Raw genomic sequence first — 22,889 nt, 5'->3', positions numbered from 1 at the left:
TGACGTTTGCCACAGAGACAATATGCGTGAAGTCAGCTAAGTTCATGGAAAAGCTCCTGACGGAGTGTTTCCTCTTGCCAACGCGCCCTCCAACGGTTTAATATCACTTACAGTTGTTTATTTATGACCTGCAGCCCCGTTTGTGTTCTTAGCTTAATTACTTCGGGGTTGTGTGTCATCACTGATGGACGGGCTCGAGACAGAGGAGGAAAATGTAAGGGAAGAAAGTGAGAGGGGGATGAAAATGAGGTGAAATTGGGGCGTGAAAAGACAATTGTGTTTTGATTACAAGGCAAAAAAAAGAGAAAGATGCTTTAAAAGGCTTCTAAAGTTTAGCGTAATCACAAGCCGAGTGGATAATTATCGTTATAATCACAGAATCTTAATCAATTCAAAAATGCTGGTTGGTGGTGGAGTAACACACTAAATTAGATGCGATGCCCTCATGTTTTCATAATGATACTCTGCACAATGTTTTCCTCCTTCAGATGGACTTATTTGCATTAAATTATGTATCAGAATACTTTGCACAATGCCCACTAATGCAAACTTCATCAACCATTCATACAAATGCAGTGAAGAAAGATCATTTATTAAACTATTAAATGACATTTCTGACACGTGAAGCATAAAAACACAAAATGATGAAACACTCCTTGTTTTTGCTCATTTGTGGGAAGCATAACCAGCTTCTGAAAAACACACAGAAGATGAAAGAGACCCACAACTCTGCATACATGACCATGAGGGCAACTTTTTCTGGAGCAACAACCTAAACATTGAGCAGTGAAAATGTCCTTTGCCGCCAAGTCTTTAAGAGTCTAGGAGCCGAGAAAACCCTAAAGCCTCACTGTACATGTATATCATCTGCATTTACTTGATGTACAATATTTGATCTGTTTAGGATCCATCCCGAAGGGCAACACACAAAGACAATAACAGAGGCTCCAGGTCGAAGCCCTGAGGGACACCACAAGACAGTGGAGAGCTCACAGCAACTGTAAAACTCAGTCAGATAAGATGAAAAAGCAGCTCAAGATCTGCAAACAATATTCTAAAGATTATCTTTGAGATACAGGGAATGCTCTTGCAGCCCTCGGCTCTCCATACAGGACGTAAAGAGCTGGAAACATTCATTCCCGTGAAAGTGACTCGTGCATGAAGACAAAACGGCTCGACTAAAAACTTAAAAAGATAAAATTAGCCGGATCTCCTGGCAATCTTCCACGTGGGTTGAGCCGTGGAGCTCATTAGCGTCTCCATCACCCGGCACCGCCCGACCCAAAGGTTGGACTTCCACGGTTTGGCCAAATTAACTTCAAAGCCAGACGCGGACTTTAAAGTATGTTTTTGGAGGACTGGGGGCTTTGGTTGTAGGGTGGAAACCCAGATGAAGGATTTGGAGGAAGGCAGGAGAAGTTAAGTGATGTAGTAACTAAAGAGAAAAGAAGAAAACTAAACAAAAATAAGCTGGAAAAGTCTGTTCTGTTGGCACCTGATGGACATGACAGACTGAAGGACGAGCTGAGCTGTGCTTTAAACGTTAGACACAAAGGAAAACGTTGTGATATTATCAATAAATCCATTTCCTTTCTCTGTTTTATATCATTACACATTATTTTGACGCAAAACAAGACATTTTAAAATATCATCTTTAGCTTTAAGAAATTGTGATGTGCATATAACGTTCACCCGTCCCTTCATCCTAATACTGTCCGTACTACTACTACTACTACTACTACTACTACTACTACTACTACTACTACTACTACTACTACTGATGCTGCTGGTTCTGTTGTACCTCACGCTGGTTTGTGTTTACAACAACACAGATACCTGTGTGTGTGTCTGTTGTGTACCTCTGCTGCTGAAACAGCTCGGACCTTCAGACTCCAGCAATAAGCCGGCGGTGCTTCCTGCCGCCAAAGCAATAAGCTAAACACGTCTCCCCTCGGAGGCTCATGCCATAAAAACCAATAAACTGGGAGCAAAGCATAATGAAATGGGCGATTCAGGGAGAGCATAAGCCCGAGTCCACAATCAATAAAGAAGAGAGATGTTTTTCCCGACTTAAGTATTTGCAGCTGAAGACTCTCAACTTTGCAAGAAGTGCACCTTGTTTTATTTGCGTTGAACGTGTTAACACCAGTTGTGTTATTTTGGTCTTTTGGCTCCATCTTTGCTGCGATCGCTGCTGTTTCTGAACACGGTCATCATACTATAACAGGATGAACTACGTCCTCGAGCTCAGAGGTCACTGTAGACCAGTGAGCCGTGGAAAAATGTCCAATTTCACTTCATAAATAATTTCCCATTGTTGACTTGTCTGAGCCTGCAAATTAGTGGCTAACCAGGTAAATAAATACTCTTCCATGCCAGCAGGTAGCGCAATAATTACCTACCATATCTGCTGTATTGTGCAACAACGGGACATTTTGTACATTTTTTTGGGGTTGTTGGTTTTGCCGCGGGATTTATTTGTTGTAAAAAATGTGCCACGGCTCCAAAAAGGTTGAAAAACACTCTACAAGTCTCACAAGAAAGACATTCGTCTGCATCAGAGTACAACTACAAACCAGAAACGTTCCTTCTCAGCTACATTCACTTGTATTTCGTCTTAATTACTCGCATATCTTTTTAATTCAAACCAATTAAACGTATTGTTTCCGTCAATCAGAATCTTAGCGACGAGGCGTGTTTCACTGCTCCTCTGAGTCGTGTGACGTGCTGAAGGCTTCACATTCAGCATGAGCAGTGTTCTCCCATGAGGAGCCTTCACACTCGTTGCAGAAGTCTGGTCCTCGTTGCATCTTCAGGATCTTCAGCGGTTCTTTTCAAAGATGAAAGACGACGATGCCCTCGCTGTTCGCGTCCCTTTATGTCTTCCTGACTTTGCCGTATTCACTCTGAATGCATGGAGATGACTTCCAGTAGCATTCTGTGCATATTCCTCACTCGCATGTTTGTGTATTTCAATATGATTTCACATGTGCATGGACCATGCATTGGTGTGAAAATACTGTGTGCCGGCTCGCTATCATGTAGCTTAACATGCTGTGACCACACCGTGACCACGCCGTGACCACGCCGTGACCACGCCGTGACCACGGGGTGAGAGATGCACACAGAACGAGGACGAAAAGAGAGCAAGAAGAAGAAGCAGAGGTGAGATGAGAGACAAAGCCAACCAGAGAGGAGAAAATGACGACAGATTGAGCGAGGCATCGGAGAGAGAGAGAGAGAGAGAGAGAGAGAGAGAGAGAGAGAGAGAGAGAGAGGAGGGATGACATCACAGCGGATCGGTGAGGTAATGTCTGACACAGAAAGCGAGCAGGTAGAGCGACCATGTTCCCACCGACGCTGCAGCTCACAACGTATTTAAAAAACATCTCTAACTCTGAAAGGAATCTGTTATTAAAACAAACCGTCCTGTTCAGCGTCACACCGTCATCCACACATCAAACTGTCTTTTAGTTTTCAATCCAGAGACCAAACACATGATTTACTGCATCATTTCACACCCTGACGAGGTTGGAGAGCGTCCTGCAAGAGCTTTAACACTTTTTGTTTGCATTGCATTTTTTTCCCAGAGAGGGTGATGTCATTTGAACCGAAGCGTTGGTGCATCGCCTCCTCTAACAGAGCAACACTCATGTCCCTTACAAGTTAATTTAGAAATAAACAGACTCACAGGACACTGTGTTATGTGTCTATCTGTTTTACTTCTGTGTTCACACCGTGTGCGCTGGCTCCATGAGACAAATGTGCTGCTGCCACCTGCTGGCTGTTCCTTGTACTTACAACGCAGACACAACCTCAGCTGGAAGAAAAACTACACATATGTATATATTTGTTTTGTGCAACGACCTTTTGTTTGGATTATAATTTCACCTTTTTGCTAAAAAGCATCTAAAAACAGACCTTTGAGGGAAGAAACCCACTGCTCGTCGTCTCCATCTGCTCGGCCTCACGATGCCGAGCTCTTGAAGTTGTGTCTCTTGGTGGGTTTTAGGGGTCGGGCTCGATGTCAGCAGCTTCTCTGTAAGTCAGGCACATAAATATCAAGTCTTCACTGCGGTTGATGTCATCTGGGAGAGATCCAATAACTCTGTGTGTGTGTTGTTTGTTTAGATACTCCAGATGAAAAAGGGTTTATGAGTAATGGAGGCCCAGCCTTGTAAAAAGTATGTTCTGTATTGTGATTACTATGAATCAAGAGTTGTGTTGGTGTGTTTTACATTGTTTGATTCAGAAGGGAAATCCAGGGCTGTTTTCAGTTAAGAGCTTCTCTGCTGACAGAGAGAACTTCTTTCCTTCTCTTTTAAACTTCACATCTGCTCATTTCAACATGCAAAGACATTCACAAACAGTGATTAATGTAATTTACGTTTTATTTTTTACCTAAACATAATAAAGTAAAGCCTTCCTGAGCCCCCTCACCGTAACCTTTACCATCCAAACTAAATGCCCAAACCCAAAGAGACCCAAAACTCTACATACATGACCATGAGGGCAACTTTTTCTGGAGCAACAACCTCAAGCTAAACATTGAGCAGTGAAAATGTCCTTCTGTCAAGTCTTTAAGAGTCCAGCAGCCGAGAAAACCCTAAAGCCTCACAATGAATATCATATATATCATCTGCATTTACTTGATGTCCAATATTTGATCTGTTTATGATTCATCCCAAAGGAAAACACACAAAAACAACAACAGAGGCCCCAGGACGAAGCCCTGCGGGACGCCACAAGACAGTGGAGCGCTCACAGCAGTCAAAGACTCTGCCAGACATCCAATCGTGTTTAATTTACTACAATCTAAAAATATTTTACACACAAACAGCCTCGTACGGAGGAAAACATTGATGAAGCTCTTTTCTGCAAAGCGTCCCATAAAACAAGTCCTGACTGTTGGTTTGCAGCTGCTGCTCAGCTGAATCATGTGTTCATAAGACCACACGTTCACAACCAGTGGACGTCACGACGCCGCTGGAGGTTTCTCAGGTTTATGGGTTCCAGGTTTGATGGAGCAAAACCATAAAAAGACCAAAGAGTAGCTGTTTACACGCCGCTTCAAGCTAACAAACGTATATATCAAATTTAAACAAACTATTTATATCGTCCCTCTCGGTCATCTTTTATGTTTGCTGTTGCCTCCTTTATGAAAGCAGAAAACAATACATTTGATACAGTATTGTGTGTGTGTGTGTGTGTGTGTGTGTGTGTGTGTGTGTGTGTGTGTGTGTGTGTGTGTGTGTGTGAGTGAGGGACACCTTGACCTTGCATGACTTGTCTTCTCATCCGGCTGTTGATCCCACATCAACCTGACGTCACTGCTGCTTCCTGCTACTGTGTGTGTGTGTGTGTGTGTGTGTGTGTGTGTGTGTGTGTGTGTGTATAACCCTATGGAGACATGACAGATCAGGGGAAACAGGAAATGACATCATCTACAATATGAACACACACATTATATGAAATATGAGACGACTGAGCAGAGAAACACAGAAGTGATTTTTGTAAAATATTTGTACATTTCATACTTTTCTTTTTCTTTTCTTTACTCTGGTTCGTCATAGTTTTGCAAACACTGGTTGGATCTGAGTGACACAATTTCCTTTTCACTCATTTACATTATTTCCTTGTTCTTCTTACTTCACAGTCCTGATGAAATGGTCTCTCCAGAAACCTGGAAGCTGCTCAGAGCTTCAGATCTCTGGGCAGCAGATGGGACTCCAGCTTCTTGGGCCGGTGGACGTCAAAGATGCAGACATGAAGAGGCTCAGATCGGCTCTGAGAGTTTGGAAGCTCAGGAAGAGAAGCGTGTGGTTGTTGGTTCGAATCCTGACACCACTGGGAACATGTGGAAACGTGTACGCAGGAGCTGCTAACGACTAATAGATGTTAAAATAATAATATCTAGTGTCAGAAAGTGTCTAGTGCTGAAATGATTCCTGTCCAGGTTTCGGACACAGCAGTTTTTACAGGATTTAGATTACAGAGAGAGAGAGAGAGAGAGAGAGAGAGAGAGAGAGAGAGAGAGAGAGAGAGAGAAAGAGAGAGAGAGAGAGAGAGAGAGAGAGAGAGAGAGAGAGAGAGAGACAGAGAGAGAGAGAGAGAGAGAGAGAGAGAGCGAGAGAGAGAGAGAGAGAGAGAGCGAGAGAGAGAGAGAGAGAGAGAGAGAGAGAGAGAGAGAGACAGAGAGAGAGAGAGAGAGAGAGAGAGAGAGAGAGAGAGAGAGAGAGAGAGAGACACAGAGAGAGAGAGAGAGAGAGAGAGAGAGAGAGGCAGACGAGTGAGGTGCCCTTGTGTCCCTGGTCACACCAGTGGGTAACCACACTTCATCCCATGGCTCCAGACACACACACACACACACACACACACACACACACACACACACACACACACACACACACACACACACAGACACACACACACACACACACACACACACACACACACACACACACTGAGGCCAATGATATGTTGGGAAACATAGTGAGGGAGAAACCTGAGAAAGGGAAAAACGACACAAGTAAAACAATAAAAACAAAACACCAGAAAATATTTTTTTTATACTTTTATAATAAAAAAATTGCTCTCAAAAAAAAAAAACGCTCTCAAAAAATAGTTAGTCTTAAAAAATATAAAAAATCGCTCTCCAAAAGTTGTGGGCATAGTGGGCGGGGTCTGACAGACCCAAAAAAAAATTGCTCTAAAAAAAATTTAAAAATATTTTCTGTAAAAAAAAAAAAAAATTCTCTAAAAAAAAAACGCTCTGAAAAAAAAATTCTGTTAAAAAAAAAAAAAAAAACGCTCTGAAAAAAACCCCTGTGCTCTCCAAAAGAAAACCTTTGCTCTCAATCTCAAGAGTCACAAGGTGAGTTGTGGGCGTAGTGGGCGGGGCTTGCGCTGCTGGATGAAGCAGTTTACTTTTTATTTTAGAGCCAATTTTTTTTTTGGGAGCCAATTTTTTTTTTTGGAACATTTTTTCTTTTTTGAGAGGGAGCAATTTTTTTAATTGACAGCAAAGATTTGGAGATAATTTACTTACAATAAATAAATTCGCTCTCGTGAAAAAATACACGAATCAACCTTCATACTTCTTCACCCTCCCTCTTTTTGTCTTTTCCTCGCAATTTCCCACACTGCTTTTCTCTCTGTCTGCTGGCAGCCATGTGCGATGCTTACTACGGCGTCATGCTGGGTCACCACGCCACACACACACACACACACACACACACACACACACACACACACACACACACACACACACACACTCCCACGCGGCGTCAGTGCCTGTTATAGTGACAACGCAGCGGACAAAACCAACAACAGACAAATATATAAAAGAGGGCTGAAATTCCATTTAATTTTAGAAGATTTCCACATCGTAAAGCCGGTGTTTAGACGTGCGTGGAGGCTGAGGGAGACCAGGGGAGCCAGAAAGATAAATAGACCGAATTATAACAGAAAGCTTTGGAGCCACTCAACCCCAAATAGCACGGGTACTTTTCTGGTATAAAAATGGATGTTTGACCACAGGGAGCCTGATATCTCACAGAAATGTCCTCGTATGAACTCACACAGACGGTTGTCTCTCATGTGGAGCGAGTTTTTTTCACTTTGAGTCGCTTTTCCCATGCTTTTTTAATTTATTTTTAACTGTTCCTCATCTTAAGTCTTGTACTGTACGGGTAGCAGACAGGAGGACTACAGGGAGGGAGGGAGCAGTGTAACATGGAAAGGGCAAAACATTCAAAAAAAGTGAAATAAAACTAAAGGAAATGTGAGAAAGAAGAAAGAGCAGGAGGGATATTAGCACACAATGTGAAAATAAAATAAAAATATGATAAATAAAATAATGTGATCCATGACATAATAAAATAAAACTGTTTCTCTGGATTCCTGCTGACTCGGGTTCTGGCTCCCTGATTGGCTGCTTTGGCTTTTTTTTCCACGGTGAAGGACGAGTTGCGCTAGTCAAGGTTAGCGGTCGGGCCTGACCGGGATCTGAACCCACAAACCGCACGCCCTTCAAAACCGAGGCCACCGAACCAGCAGACCTCAGAGGTTTAACACCCACAACCTTCTCCAAGTGACGCCAGGAAAGGGGGAGATGAGGAAGGACGGGTGGAGGATAAAGAGGAGCGTTCAGAGAGCATCTCTACGGGTCTGCTGGGTGCAAGTCCTGCGTTAGTTTGACCCTCCTCCTCCACCGTAACATGTCAGACTGCGTCACTTGTTCGGCGTTTAGATTTAAAATAAAAACAAGAAAGGGCTCTGAGTAAGTTTTTAAAAATACAAACACACTAAAATAGGAAGGAGAAAGAATATAAACTATGGAGAAAAACACTATGCATACATACATACATACATACATACATACATACATACATATGAAAAACACTGTACATACATATGAAAACACTACATACGGTACAATGTGCAAAGGGTGTTGGTATGCACAAGACTTGGGAGACGGGGATCGAACCGCCGATCCTCTGATTGAAGCTGCGCTTCAGTCGCCTTCTTTTGTTTGAAATAGCCGTGACGGCCTGCCAGCAGTTTGAATGTTGGCTTGAATGGAGCTGGTTGAGTTGGATTAGTCTATAATCTGTAATATGCAGCTGAAAAAACAACGACTCCATCCTCATTGATTTATCAGAAATTGCCGTCTTTCTATCTATAATATTGTCGTCTTTCTTTCTATAATATTGCCGTCTTTCTATCTATAATATTGTCGTCTTTCTTTCTATAATATTGCCGTCTTTCTATCTATAATATTGCCGTCTTTCTATCTATAATATTGCCGTCTTGCTATCTATAATATTGCCGTCTTTCTTTCTATAATATTGCCGTCTTTCTATCTATAATATTGCCGTCTTTCTATCTATAATATTGCCGTCTTTCTTTCTATAATATTGCTCGCAATCGTGGAAGAAAGGACGAGGACGAACGGAAGGAATAACACAGAGAGAAGGCAAGATAATGAAGGAAGAGATGAGAAGGAGGTGGAGAGGAAGACGCAGGGCGATGGGAGGAGGGAAGTGAGTCTATTAAAAGTAGAGGTCAGAGGTCAGAGGTCGTTCTTTGTGGAAATAGAGCGACTGCCTCCAGGTTTCAATAAAAACATAGTTCAGTTTCCTCCAAACCGGAAAATTTGGGTCGACAAATTTGAATCCAACAAAGTGGCTGAAATAATCTTGTTGTTGCTGAAACTTGACCTCGTGTTTGATGTTTTGCTTTTACATTCTGTATCACTTCAGCGCTTTAAAGTTCCTAAAAGAAAAATTATTTATGTAATATGCAATAAATCAAAGAGTCTTTCTGTGACCCGCTACGGTCAACATTATTACACACTCTCAACTTCCTGTTCCCAACAGCCCCTCTGACAGGAAGTGAACACAGAGCTACTTCCTGCAGGGACAGGAAACAGGAAGTAGTGGGGGTACGGAGGGGAGGCATCCTGCGGCAGGGAGGGAAAGAGCAAACCCGCGATGACATCATCGAACCGGCAGCCAGAAACTTAGTGAGTGTTTTATGTTTTATATCGTTACAACACAACATGTTGTTTCATACGTCTTAACTGTGTTATGTTTCATGTGAGTGTGTTGTGTCTTTGAGATGAAGATGAAAGTGAGTTCCTCAACATGAAGTGTAGATTATTCCATAAACAGATGAATCTTTGCAGCTTTCTAATAAATGAAAGAAGGAAGTAACTTTTGCTTTTTACTGTTAGCAACCAAAGGATCTTCTGTTTTATATTCGTTTGAAGATTACCGAATAAATCCATCATCCAGAAGCTTTCATCACAAAGTAATTCAATCATTCTTTCCAATATGGCTCATAAACAGACGGTCAGATGGATGCAGGAGATATAAAAAATATGTTTACATCAAAGTCACATATCTGCACACAAAATCCCCCCAAAAGAAAGACTTTGAGTCTCGACTCTCTGTCATCAATTCCTGTTTCATATGTGACGGCGTGTAGGACAGACACACACACACACACACACACACACACACACACACACAGTCAGACTGGAAATTAAAAACCATATGGACATAAAGTTTTGGTAAATTTACACACACACACACACACACACACACACACACACACACACACACACACACACACACAGTACAGTTACACATATTCATACTCACACATGCACGCAAATACTGGACACACACACACACACACACAGAACAGAAACACACACTTTCATTAAAACACACCACTGTACACAGAGAAGTTGTAAGTTGCAGAAACGCACAAACAAACACATTTGCAGCGTAAACCAGCTGTCGTCTCACATCAGTCTGTGAAATCACACACACATGGGCGACCACAGACACACACATACACACACACACACACACACACACACACACACACACACAGTCAGTGTGTAGTCGTGGTGACTGATCTGACATCTTAACCACATGTGGCCAATAAAACACCACAAAGACAGAAAGAGACGGGAAAGTCTCTCTCTCTCTCTCTCTCTCTCTCTCTCTCTCTCTCTCTCTCTCTCTCTCTCTCTCTCTCTCTCTCTCTTTCTCTCTCTCTCTCTCTCTCTCTCTTTCTCTCTCTCTCTCTCTCTCTCTCTCTCTCTCTCTCTCTCTCTCTCTCTCTCTCTCTCTCTCTCTCTCCACACACACACACACACACACACACACACACACACACACACACACACAATGTATATATACACACATTGGAAGCTCTCGCGTGTGTGTGTGTGTGTGTGTGTGTGTGTGTGTGTGTGTGTGTGTGTTCAGTTCCAGCTGGAGAATCCAGCCTCGTGTTTTCTTTTCCAGGGTAATGAGGTGTTCCCACATACATATACACCTTTTCCTCTCTCTCCACACACACACACACCCTTCCCGAACATCCCAAACTTCCACAAGAGTTTCCTCCTCGTTGCTCACATTCCTGGCATTACCTCAGTAACACACACACACACATACAGACACACACACACCCTCACTCACACACTGAGTAGAATAAATCACACACAATCCCCAGTTCGGTCTTTACGGTTAAATCGCGTTCAAGCTTTTCTTCTCCAAACAAAAGAGGATTGAATCCTATGGAAATATTAATAAAACAAGTTGTAAGTCAGACTTAAAAAGTACAAAAGTGAGAAAAAAAGAGTTAAATGTGGTGAAACAGAGTAAATGTGATTAAATATAAGACGCAAAGTGAAAGTGAGACGAAGATCAGAAGAAACTATGAGAACGACACCGAGCCGTCTCCTGAGCAGACGATGAAAAGCTCGACATTCGCTGACCTTTCTGCGCGTCATTAAAAGACATTTTAAGACTTTTAAACGGCTTCATAAATGACACACCGCCGGGTTAACTCCACACGGCTTTCCACATGTCATTTATTTAATAATGCCACATCGCTCACGGCCGCAGTTACGTTTATGCAACAAGGAAAAAACCTCAATGAAGTCAACAAAAGTATTGAAAACAAACTTCACGATTGTGAATGAATTTCAAAATGTACCACTGGTTGCAAGTCTTTGGGTTGTTTGGGCAATCTCGCGTCACATTGCTCTTTCTGTGGTTTGTTGAGATAGTTGTTGCTATGTTTGTTTGTGCGTTATGTTTGTACATGACAGGAATTTTGTTTTTCTTTTTTATGAAGCTATATCCAAATATTTGCTATCAATTAAAAAATATTTTCTTTAAAAAAAATAATTGCTCTAAAAAAAAAACGCTTTCAAAAAAAATTGTTCGCAAAAAAAGAAATTGCTCTCAAAGAAAAATTGCTCTAAAAAAATGCTCTCAAAAAAATTGCTCTAAAAAAAAAAAAAACTCTAAAAAAAAATTGCCCCCCCAAAAAAACACTCCCAAAAAAATTTGCTCGCAAAAAAATTGCTCTAAAAAAAATGCTCGAAAAAAAAGCTCGCAAAAAAAATCGCTAGCAAAAAAAATAATTCTCTCAAAGAAGAATTGTTCGCAAGGAAAATTGCTCTAAAAAAAAAGCTCTAAAAAAAAAACGCTCGCAAAAAAATTTGCTCGAAAAAAAAAATTGCTCCAAAAAAAATGCTCTCAAAATAAAAAACGCTCCCAAAAAAATTTGCTCGCAAAAAAAGAAATTGCTCTTAAAAAATATTTCTCTGAAAAATAAAAAACACTCTAGAAAATTTCCATTCTCCTGCATCCACCTGCCGGGCAATCTTGCGTCATACATTGCTCTCTCTGTGGTTTGTTGAGATGGTTGTTGCTCTGTTTGAGCGTCATCGGCTACGATCAGAAACACTATAAAACATCTCTTTCTGGGCTGAACGTTGAGCTCACCGGTCCGATTGTCCGACACGCAGCGAACAAAGTTCATCGCTCTGAAAATAAACATTCTGCTTGTTAAAAAAGAAAAAGGCACGCGGCTAATTATAACGTAGGATGACGGCATTCAGTCGGAACAAAAGGTTTTATTGGTCAAACACGTATTTATAGAGGAGAAAAGGGTCTGAAATGAAAGTTTGTTCTAATATTTTCCGCCCACAAGAATGTTTCCGCGAGGGTGTGCAAACATTCATGAAAAGCCACGAACGCAGTTCTTGTATGAATGTCTATTTTCAGCAGGAAATTCCGTGCTTAGAAGAGTTGAATAGATAAAAGAACAATCGATGGAATAAATAAATAAAAAGAGTGCGAAAAGGTGACGATAAAAGATGAGCGGTAGAAAAAAAGGAGTTGATAACAGAAAGAGAAAGATGAAAGAGAACAGAAGAACATAAATATTGAAGAAAAGGGAACGTATTAAAATGACGGAAAAGAAGAACTGATGTCCAAATAATAAGAAAGAAGAAGAAGAAGAAGAAGACTGAAGACTGAAGAAGAAGAAAAAGAAGACTGAAGAAGAAGAAGACTGAAGAAGAAGAAGAAGACTGAAGAAGAAGAAGACTGAAGAAGAAGAAGACTGAAGAAGAGGAAGACTGAAGAAGAAGACTGAAGAAGAAGAAGACTGAAGAAGAAGACTTAAGAAGAAGAAGACTGAAGAAGAAGACTGAAGAAGAAGAAGAAGAAGACTGAAGAAGAAGACTGAAGAAGAAGACTGAAGAAGAAGAAGACTGAAGAAGAAGACTGAAGAAGAAGACTGAAGAAGAAGACTGAAGAAGAAGAAGACTGAAGAAGAAGAAGACTGAAGAAGACTGAAGACGAAGAAGACTGAAGAAGAAGACTGAGGACTGAAGAAGACTGAAGACTGAAGACTGAAGACTGAAGAAGAAGAAGAAGAAGAAGACTGAAGAAGAAGAAGAAGAAGAAGAAGAAGAAGAAGAAGAAGAAGAAGAAGAAGAAGAAGAAGAAGAAGAAGAGTCGTCTCCGAGGCTGAAGGACTGAATCAGATCTCAGAGGATCCCCCCCCCACTCCTCTTCTCCTCCTGTTCCCACCCCTCCTTCTTCTCGTCTTCATCGCTTCCATCCGGAGACATGAGCGCTGACATCGGGACTTCAACTCCAGCGTGAACCTGAAGCAACACGTAGCATGAAGAGAGAGAGTCTGTTGAAGTTAAAGCAGAGGTTCTCAAACTGTGGGGCGCAACCCTCTAGTGGGGCGCGGAGGTATTACAGGCGGGGCGCAGGGGAGATACAGATTCTTAATTCTTTTTTTAAAAAAAATGTCTTATAAGAATCCTTTCATAATCCCACAGTGCCTTGCTCAAGGACACTTCAACATGGTTTTGTCATGCTTTTATTTTGTCATAATTTTTGTCACACTTTTATTCAAATTTTTTTTCATACTTTTTTTGTCATGTTTTTTTGTCTTTTTTAATTTATTTATTTTTACATTTTTTGTCACACTTTTAAAAAAAAATTTTGTCACACTTTTTTTGTCATACTTTTCTTTCTTCTTTTTTTGACATAATTATGACTTTTTTTTTGGCGGAAATGGGCTTCCATAAGATGCAGATTCTTGTTTTTTTATTGTAAGAATCCTTTCATAATCCCACAGTGGGGGGATTATTCTCTGCATGTCATCATCCTCAGTAATGAAGGAGCTTTGTGCTGCTGTGAAGCTCTGGGGCTTCAGTGCCTTGCTCAAGGACACTTCAACATGAAACTATGGGGAGGAAACAGGGATCCAACCGGCTTCCTTGCTCATCTTTTTTTGCCAAATATCACTTTTTTTTGCACATATATAACTTTATTTGCATTGTTTTAACAAAGTGATTGCTCATGTTATTAGTTCTTGTCAGATGGAGCAATCTGGTTCACTTGAAAGGGATTTACATTTTCTTTAATCTATTCATTAAAAAGCACGGATGGAGGAGTCTCAAGAAGTTGCACCATTTTGTTCCATGTTGTTGGGGCGGTGGAACATTTTGCTTCCTCAAAGTGGAGACAGAAACAGTTTGAGAACCGCTTCTTTAACTAATGCTGCGTACATAAGAAACATATCAATTTTATGTAACACATGTACTTATTTTGACCCAAACTAAACACAATCTTTTGGGGCAGCAGATGTTCAGCAGCGTATTTAATGCCTCATATTCTGTAACGTGCGCGCCATCTAATCCAAACTAACTCAATAAATAACCAATATGTATTTGTTTTCACGGCCGTCAGATGTTGAGATTAAACTGTTTTTGGGATCAAAAACATCACAAAATGTGGATCTATTTTATCCAGTCAAAACTGTTTCAAGTCTATTTCGTAACATTGATTTATTAAACAGAATTTAAAGACACAAACCAGAAAAGTTTTATGAAGAAAATTAAAAAAGCGTCTCTGTCGGACAGATTTAGAAGCGTCGGCGTCGCCGGGAGCGTCCTGGTTTTAATTTGTCTTTTATACGACTGCTGAGAAAATGTCCTTTCTTTTTAATCCCAAAATCTTGGGTGTTTTTTTCTCTTTGGATAATTATTACCAAAAGCCCCAGAGTTATTGTACTCCCAAAAAAAAAAAAACACGCCCGTCTCTCTGATGTTCTTTGTGTGTCACAGTCAATTAAAATGGAAACACGACTCTGTCGGTGTCAACAGAGAAGAATGTCAAATGCAGATGTAGAAGTATTTGTTGAATATTTCGTTTGAACTCTTGCTTCTCTGCGGCTCCGTCCTTCAGAGGAAAAGTGAGGAAAACTCTACCATTGCTCTGTTTTTCAACCAGCGGAGGCCACAAGGAACGATGCGGTGAATAAAACCGGTTTCACTGCACAAGATAGACGATTCACTTCCACTGTTTCATGGAGAAAGAAAAGTCTGTTGGACTAATGCAGAGCAGATGCAGAACAAACCCATGAAGAAGACTTCTGTTCTTTGTTCCCACTGTAAACACAGATATTACAGGATGGATACGCAAACGTCTGGTAGTGGCAGCATTTTTGCATTTTCTCAACACAAACGAAACCACAATTTCTCGTGTTCATCTGCAGTCATGAAGTGCGTAACAGTGGGTCAAAGTGCAACATGTGACCCGTCAAAGAACCATAGAGAGCTTCACAATTCAAGCTTTTATTTTGAAGGCATTGTTTACACACACAGAATAAACAACATGTTGGACGGCGAGTGGGAACTCACCACTCCAAAGCTTTTATATTCACATTTGTTTTTTAAAATGAACACTTCAATATTTCCTTGCTGAGAGAGTGAATATCATCATTGATGTCTTTGTCCTGGAGGAGGCAGACATCTTTAATTAACACCTTTAATGTTAATTAGTTAACAAATTGGACGAAACAATCTACAAGTGACGGTTCTACTGGGAGTATTATGGTGTAAACTCAGATTAAAACAGATACAGAACGTTAATTAAGATGTATTAGAGGTCCTGCTGGGTATTAAAAAGATGATTCCTGTCTTTGTGCGTCGCCTCCAGCGACATCGATCTTCTTCCTCTCAGCAAGGGAGCAAATCATTTTATACAAAGTCGAGCTATTCCTGTAAGAAATGAAACAAAATATACAACACGACAAAACAAACAGTCCTTTCTGTACAAACACATATTCAGAACGATGGGCATTTCATTTTTTATAAGTAGTGTTGCTTCTCTACATTTTTTTTTTACATTTTACATTAAACCCAGTGCAAAGAGAACATTTCATAGTCTCAATTTATCCTTTACATATATATATATATATATATATATATATATATATATATATATATATATATATATATATATATATATATGATTAAAAGGCTACTTTTAAACAAAAATCATCCTTAAATTGTTTAAATGTGTAATTCTTGTGGTACTAGAGCTCATCATTATTTATGTTGCATTGTATAAAACTACAAATATGCAGACCAGAGATATTAGAAGTATATCTGTTCTGCTCCAATGGCGCTTAACTTGTAGAACCCAGTATGTTTTGTTATTCGTAGAACTATTTTACGCTTTTGAAAAAGACGTTTTTGTGTCGGCAAGCGACCGGCTCGTTGTACCTCAGAGGCTCACTGACCTGTTCATCAACAACATGTCTGTTTGCCAGGAAGCAACGCAACTCAAAAGATCCAGATTTTGGCTTGAAGTTTGACGCGAGGCCCTCAGAGAGAACAGAACGGTCAGAAAACAACCGGACCCGACTCGCAAAACATCCTGATGGTTTGTGGGAGACGTCGGCGGTCGGCTCTGGTCTGGCTTTTCCACCGAGGTTTGTGTCGGCCGGGTCGAGCCTCTCCCATCATTACTCCTCTCTCGTTTATCTACACAGGCTCTTTGTCCTCCGAGTCCACATTTAACAAATAAAACGTTCAGTGGAGATGAGATGATGTTTGATCCTGAGATGAAATGAGATGAGGTTTATAATTCCAATTTGTTGTGGTTGTGGATTTTTCAGACGACCAGACTTTACACAGTGATGAACTAAACAAGTGGAGCAGGTTCAACGAAGACCAGAGCTGGTTGAGATCCTGCAACCTTAGATGTAGCATTTAGGTCATACACATGCTAACACACAGACCTAGCATCCTTGATGAGTAACTAAAACACAATGCTATTTTAAGGTGCCTTTATTTATCTGCCCAACATTTACAGTATTTTTCTAAGAAGCACCTTAAGTGGCTAAAGTGAAAATATAACCTCTGGACAATGCTCTAGTTTTGCCTGTTTCTTTTTAATACAATTCATTTGGATCCAGAGGCAACATCTTGATAAAAAGCATCAAGCTAATGGAGATCCACCCGCTATGCTAGCTAAGCTACCGACCGTAGCTGATTTTGCAATTGCTCAGCGAATGCCTTAAAGGTGCCATGAGCGAGTGTTTTTTTTGTGCTTTTCTCACAAATCCTGCAAAACAATCCCACAGGTCATAAATTAGCCATGCTAGCAAGTCTAATCCAGCCACGCTAGCCTGTAGCTATCACGGAAAGCTGCTTAGCTAGGCAGCTAATTGTTCACGATCATGTTCATGAATGCATTCATTTGAAACTAAGCGTTTTATACGTTTGCTTTTTTTTCAGTTAACACATAAAAAAAACTCACTTTCCATTTCCACATTTAGAAAAACTTTTAACATTTACAGTTGGGATCTATGAGTGATAAGCAATGCTAAGGATATGAGCCCAAACTATTCTTTCACAAAGGCCGTCTCCCGATCATGTGACGCCGGTTCAAATGGACCAAACCATGTGCGTTATGCATTAAGGAGTTACATGTGAGGGATCGTGGCGCATTCATCCAGTGATGCAGGTACTGTAATAAACAGCACTGCTGGCGTCTGAAAGAGCAGATATAAGAGGGCTGTTCCCTTCCTCACATCCTCCAGCGCCACACAACATGCTGCTGACGTCCCTGTGAAGCAAACCGGTGTTCATGCTACCTCCATCACCGCTACTGCGCCCACTCAGGCCTTTGGACCCGGCGGCGCCGCCATGTCCAAAGGCCTCCTCTCGACTCCTTCCGACGTTCACGTACTGGTCGAACTCATGCCTGTCCACCTCCGACCAGAACTCGGCAGAAGAAGACCCCAAATTGCAGGAGGACTCTGGATTTGAGGACTCTAAGTGCAAAGGAGGAGGGAAGGTTGAGGACGGGCAGGAAGGGGAGGTTTCAGGTGGAGGTGACAGCTGCCCCAGGTGCGAAGGCATGTAGTGAGCTGCAGTTTGGGCGCCGTTCCCATACATTTGACCGAAGTAGCCGACGGGAGCGTTGGGTTGAAGTGGCATTTGGTGGGATTTCACCAGCTCGGGGAGGCTGATGGAGGACTGGGAGTATTGGACGGAGGAGGACGAGTCAGAAAGAGGCGGTGGGCACTTTGCAGTACTCCTTAAGGCGATGTGGTGACCAGAGGTGTGGCTTAACCTCGAGTTCATGCTCAAGGTCATATTCGGCTCACCAGAAGTCATTCTAGACTCAAGTCTGGAGTCTCTACTTGGACTCAAACTGGTCCTCAAACCGGCTCCGGTGCTCATTCCTGGAGCCTGGCCGTGCGTCGCCGCGCCATTGATGGCGCCGTGGTGGCCGTGGTTGTTGTAATTGTGGCTGTAGTGTTGGTTTTGATGGTGGAGGTGCTGGTGGTAACCGCTCCAGCCTCCCATGCCCGTCTCCTCCTGCACATGTTGGGGGAAAAACACCGATTCCCCAGCGCCGTCTTCCAGAACGTCCAGAGGGGACATCTCCGGCGTGGGCAGGCCATAGCTCTCCAGCTCCAGGTGTCCCGGCGCCGGGAAGTCCCTGAAGTGCCCGAGAGGGTGCAGCAGGTGGTGGGAGTGGTGACGGTGTCCATAAGGAGACCCTCCGTCCGCGCCCAAGGAGCCGATGCCAGGTCCTACGCCGAGTCCTGGCGCCCCTCCCTGGGATAAAGTGTGCAGCAGAAGACCCGGCTCCACGCGCTTGAGCTTCTTGGTGGTCTTTTTGCGGCGAGGCCTGTACTTGTAGTTGGGGTGATCCTGGAGGTGCTGCACCCGGAGACGCTCCGCTTCCTCCACGAACGGCCGCTTGTCCGCTGCGCTCAGGGCCTTCCACGCCTGACCTGAGGTGAGAAAACACAAATAATAACCACTGTTATAGCGCGATAGCACCTTGAGAACCGCACGTAATCTCACCGGTCGTCATAATGTAAAGAAGCCGTCGCCGAGTGGTGTTGGTGAACGCTCGGATGAGAGAAAATACTATTTTTTAACACTATTACTTTGAAACATTCCCCCAAAAAAGGCCCAAAACGACATACTTACACTACAGAATAGTTATATTATAATGTAGTTACCCTTGTAGCAGAGTGCTATGTTAGCTTACTTTGGTTGAAAGGAATAAATAGCTAAAGTTAACATCAGTTAATCCAAATGAATTCCATGAGGAATAGTTGAAAAGACTGTTCCAATGTTTCAGGAATAACCTACAACCTTATTATTTACCATTAGGAACCTTAAAGACAAAACGTTAAGCAGTTCTGTGTCGGCCATCAGGTAAAATATCACCTCGGGCATTAAATTAGTCAGTAAAGATTATTTTAATATTGATTATTGTCTTAATTACCAATTATTTGCCCTACTTAATATAAAAAGAGGAAAACATGTGTGTTACTATTTCTAAAAGAACATGGTGACATATTCAAACTGCTTGTTCTGTCCAATAAACTGCTCACATCCCAAAGGCTCTTAGTTGCCAAACCCTCAGCAAATATTCATATTTGAGGAACTGGAAACAGTGAACTGCCAACATTTTTAACATTTTTAACATTTTTTGCGTTAAAATAACCTGGAAGTCAAAGAAATCGCTCACAAGACGTCAACATTTACAACATTATGGTTGATTAGATCTTCCAAACGGCTTCATCGGTTGTTCTGGTCACTGCACGACGCCTCGACTCGGTCGCATCAGGTGAACTTACAGCTCAGAGGTTCGACGTTGAGGTTTCAGACACTTCCTGCTTTGACTCTCAGAGGCTCGAACATCTCGAGCTGCAGATGAGCTCGTAAGTGTGAATATAAGATATGAATTCAAGGGCAAGTAATATATAAAAAGAGCACGTTTCACTCTGTAGAAAGAGAAAAGCAAGTCGGTAAAAACTGCAGAAGGGAATCTCCGTCGTGTGTTGTTCCTGACGTGAAGCTTTTCAGTGATATTATATGAAGCATTTTAATGGCAAAACGTTTTGAGATGAAAATTAAAAAATGATTCAGTCTGCATTGCTCACTTTATAGCCAAATAAAAATGCATTAAAAAAGGTTTGATTGCGAAAGTCCTGACAATCAAGGCGACATCAACAATGCACTTAAAGCCATGACCTCTGACCCCTGAACTACACTACCTGTAAGTAAAGATATTGGAGTGGAATATGTCTTTATTTTCATCAAATCCTCAAGAAAAGTGGTCATAAAGTTAGTTTTTCTCAGTGGAGACAAGCTTGAGACTTCAGTCTGGAGTTTCATGAATAATGAATTAGTTTAAATGTTTTACTCCAATGTGGAAATCTAGTGAAACATATTCAACGTTAGATTAGCTCTCATATATACTAAACATAAAAAAAGTATAATAAATATTTCAGAACCAAATCTGTATCACTATTCATTCAAATGTAAATGATGGATTAGTTTTGACGGTTTAGTCAAAAGAAAAATGCAATATTCATTTTGTGTAATCATAAATGTGCATATTTGACCATAATTCCTTGATAGTGCGCTCTACATATTGGTATTTAAGTAAAATAACTCAAAGGGCGAGGTTTTCAAACTGAGATAGAAACATTTGGGAAAGAAAAACTGCTCAAATATTAACTGACATGGAAGTCAAAACTGGAGTTGCATCTGTGAGTTTAGGACTTTAAACTGGTCCAGTTTCCCAAAAACCATCAACTGTGATGGAAGAAGACCATCAAGGCCTTCAGATGCTTTTGGTAAATCTCACCGCCCGACAGAGATCCAGTCAGATGGTTCTCAGAATTCTCTCTAATGGACATTTTTACATTTTCACTGGATCATTTCGGAGCCGATCACATGCAGTTTCACACTAAATGTTCCTGTCGCCCGTCTTACCGAGCATCTTGCTGAGCACGGCGTTGTGCAGGTCGGGGTTCTGCACGGCGAGCCGCTTCCTCTCGTCTTTGGCCCAGACCATGAAGGCGTTCATCGGCCTGCGGATCCTCTGCTCGGCCTTCCCCTCCTCCTCGGCGGCGGCGGCGGCGGCGGCCCCCGGCCGGGTCGGGTCCGGGCTCCGGCCCCCCGGGCTCGGCGTCAGGGAAAGCCTCGGTTCCGTTCTCCTCGCGTTCCCGCCTCCGACAGCGTCGTCGTCGTCGTCGGGAGAACCGCGGCCCCGGGAGGAGGCGTTCTGCTCGAAGCCCAGCTCGGGATCGTCGGAAGCGGGGCTCGGGGTCCGCGAGGCCCGCGAGGCCCAGGGGCCCCCGAGGGCCATGGGGCCGGCGCGCAGCAGAGCCTCTCTGGACACGCTGGGCTCGGCTAGATTCATTCCAGAACGGGTCTTAGGTTCAACTTGGTTAGGTCCGAGTGGGAGTGAACAAACGTCTGTGTCGGTTTTTTGGGTCTCAAAGTTCTGGAAGAAAGATTCAGAGAACGATCGAGAGAAGAATCTGATGCGTTTGGAGCAGAAATCCCAAAGCAAAGCATCGAGATCTGAGAGGAAACAAACAAGTTGTGGTGCAGGATATTCCCCAAAGGAGCCGCAAAGAGTCTGCTTCTCTTCTTCTTCTGTTTTTCCCCTTTAAAACACAGCAGCTCTGGTTGTGTGAGTCTGTTGTGCGTCTGTGTTGTGCGGCGGCTCGTCCTCAGCTGGATTCTCCTCCGTCGCTCTCCGTCCGCTCCGTTTGAAAGTTTCGAAACTTGTGGCCGGAGTTAAACGACCCACGCTGAATATATATATATATATATATATAAATATATATATATATATATATATATACCCCGCCCTGACCAATCACGTAAATATATCGCCGGGGGGATTTAACCAATGAGACGCCAGGCGGGCACGAGAGGAAGAGACCAGTGTGTGTGTGTGTGTGTGTGTGTGTGAGAGCAAAGAAGGGTTCAAGCGGAGCCTCCCCCTCTTTCCTCCTCCGCGACCGCCACCCTTTTCTCCCCCATGAAGCTTCCAAACACACACACACACACACACACACACACACACACACACACACACACACACGCGCACACACACACACACACACACACACACACACACACACACACACACACACACACACACACACACACACACACACCCTGTCCGCCTGCACAGGGAGATGTAATCATAGAGGTTCCATTGTTTCGGCCCAACTGAGAATGAAGCTTCTCACACACTCATTCAAGGCCCATATGCATGCAAACTATAACACACACACACACACACACACACACACACACACACACACACACACACATACACACACACACACACACACACACACCTGCATAAACATCGGCACAGATACACTCTCTAACACACACATACGTGAAACAAGCAAAGTAAGACCAAGATTTAATCACAATTAAAGTTGAGAGACAAAACATGAAACATATAGTGTGTGTGTGTGTGTGTGTGTGTGTGTGTGTGTGTGTGTGTGTGTGTGTGTGTGTGTGTGTGTGTGTGTGTGTGGAGGAGGCTGGGGGGGGTATCCTTGAGGGCAGGACAGCGGTAACATAGTCAACCACAGTACCAACCAAAGCGATTAGTGGCTGAGTTTAACAACAACGTGTTGTTAGAAGAAGAAGAAGAAGAAGAAGAAGAAGAAGAAGAAGAAGAAGAAGAAGAAGAAGAAGAAGACTGAAGAAGAAGAAGACTGAAGAAGAAGACTGAAGAAGAAGAAGACTGAAGAAGAAGAAGAAGAAGAAGAAGAAGACTGAAGAAGAAGACTGAAGAAGAAGAAGAAGACTGAAGAAGAAGAAGAAGAAGAAGAAGACTGAAGAAGACTGAAGAAGAAGAAGAAGAAGAAGAAGAAGAAGAAGAAGAAGAAGAAGAAGAAGAAGAAGAAGAAGA

The 22,889-nt window shown here is 42.3% G+C and overlaps 1 protein-coding gene across 1 annotated transcript; it reads right to left on the bottom strand.

Moving 5' to 3' along the window:
- Nucleotides 1–16,189: 16,189 nt before the first annotated feature.
- Nucleotides 16,190–21,707, bottom strand: sox18 (SRY-box transcription factor 18). Its single transcript, XM_068596685.1, has 2 exons — nt 20,936–21,707; nt 16,190–18,933 (listed from the first exon to the last, which is right to left on the bottom strand). Exons 1-2 carry the CDS (start codon nt 21,363–21,365, stop codon nt 17,636–17,638), a joined length of 1,728 nt encoding a protein of 575 aa, XP_068452786.1. The 5' UTR covers nt 21,366–21,707; the 3' UTR covers nt 16,190–17,635.
- Between the last annotated feature and the right edge of the window lie 1,182 nt (nt 21,708–22,889).

Source organism: Clinocottus analis, unplaced genomic scaffold (genome assembly GCF_023055335.1).
Source record: "Clinocottus analis isolate CAN_PGR_092001 unplaced genomic scaffold, fCliAna1.0.p SCAF_39, whole genome shotgun sequence".
In the NCBI taxonomy this organism is placed as follows: Eukaryota; Metazoa; Chordata; class Actinopteri; order Perciformes; family Cottidae; genus Clinocottus; species Clinocottus analis.
The sequence above is the reverse complement of the archived record's forward strand: the minus strand, read 5'-3'. Positions and strand labels throughout refer to the sequence as shown.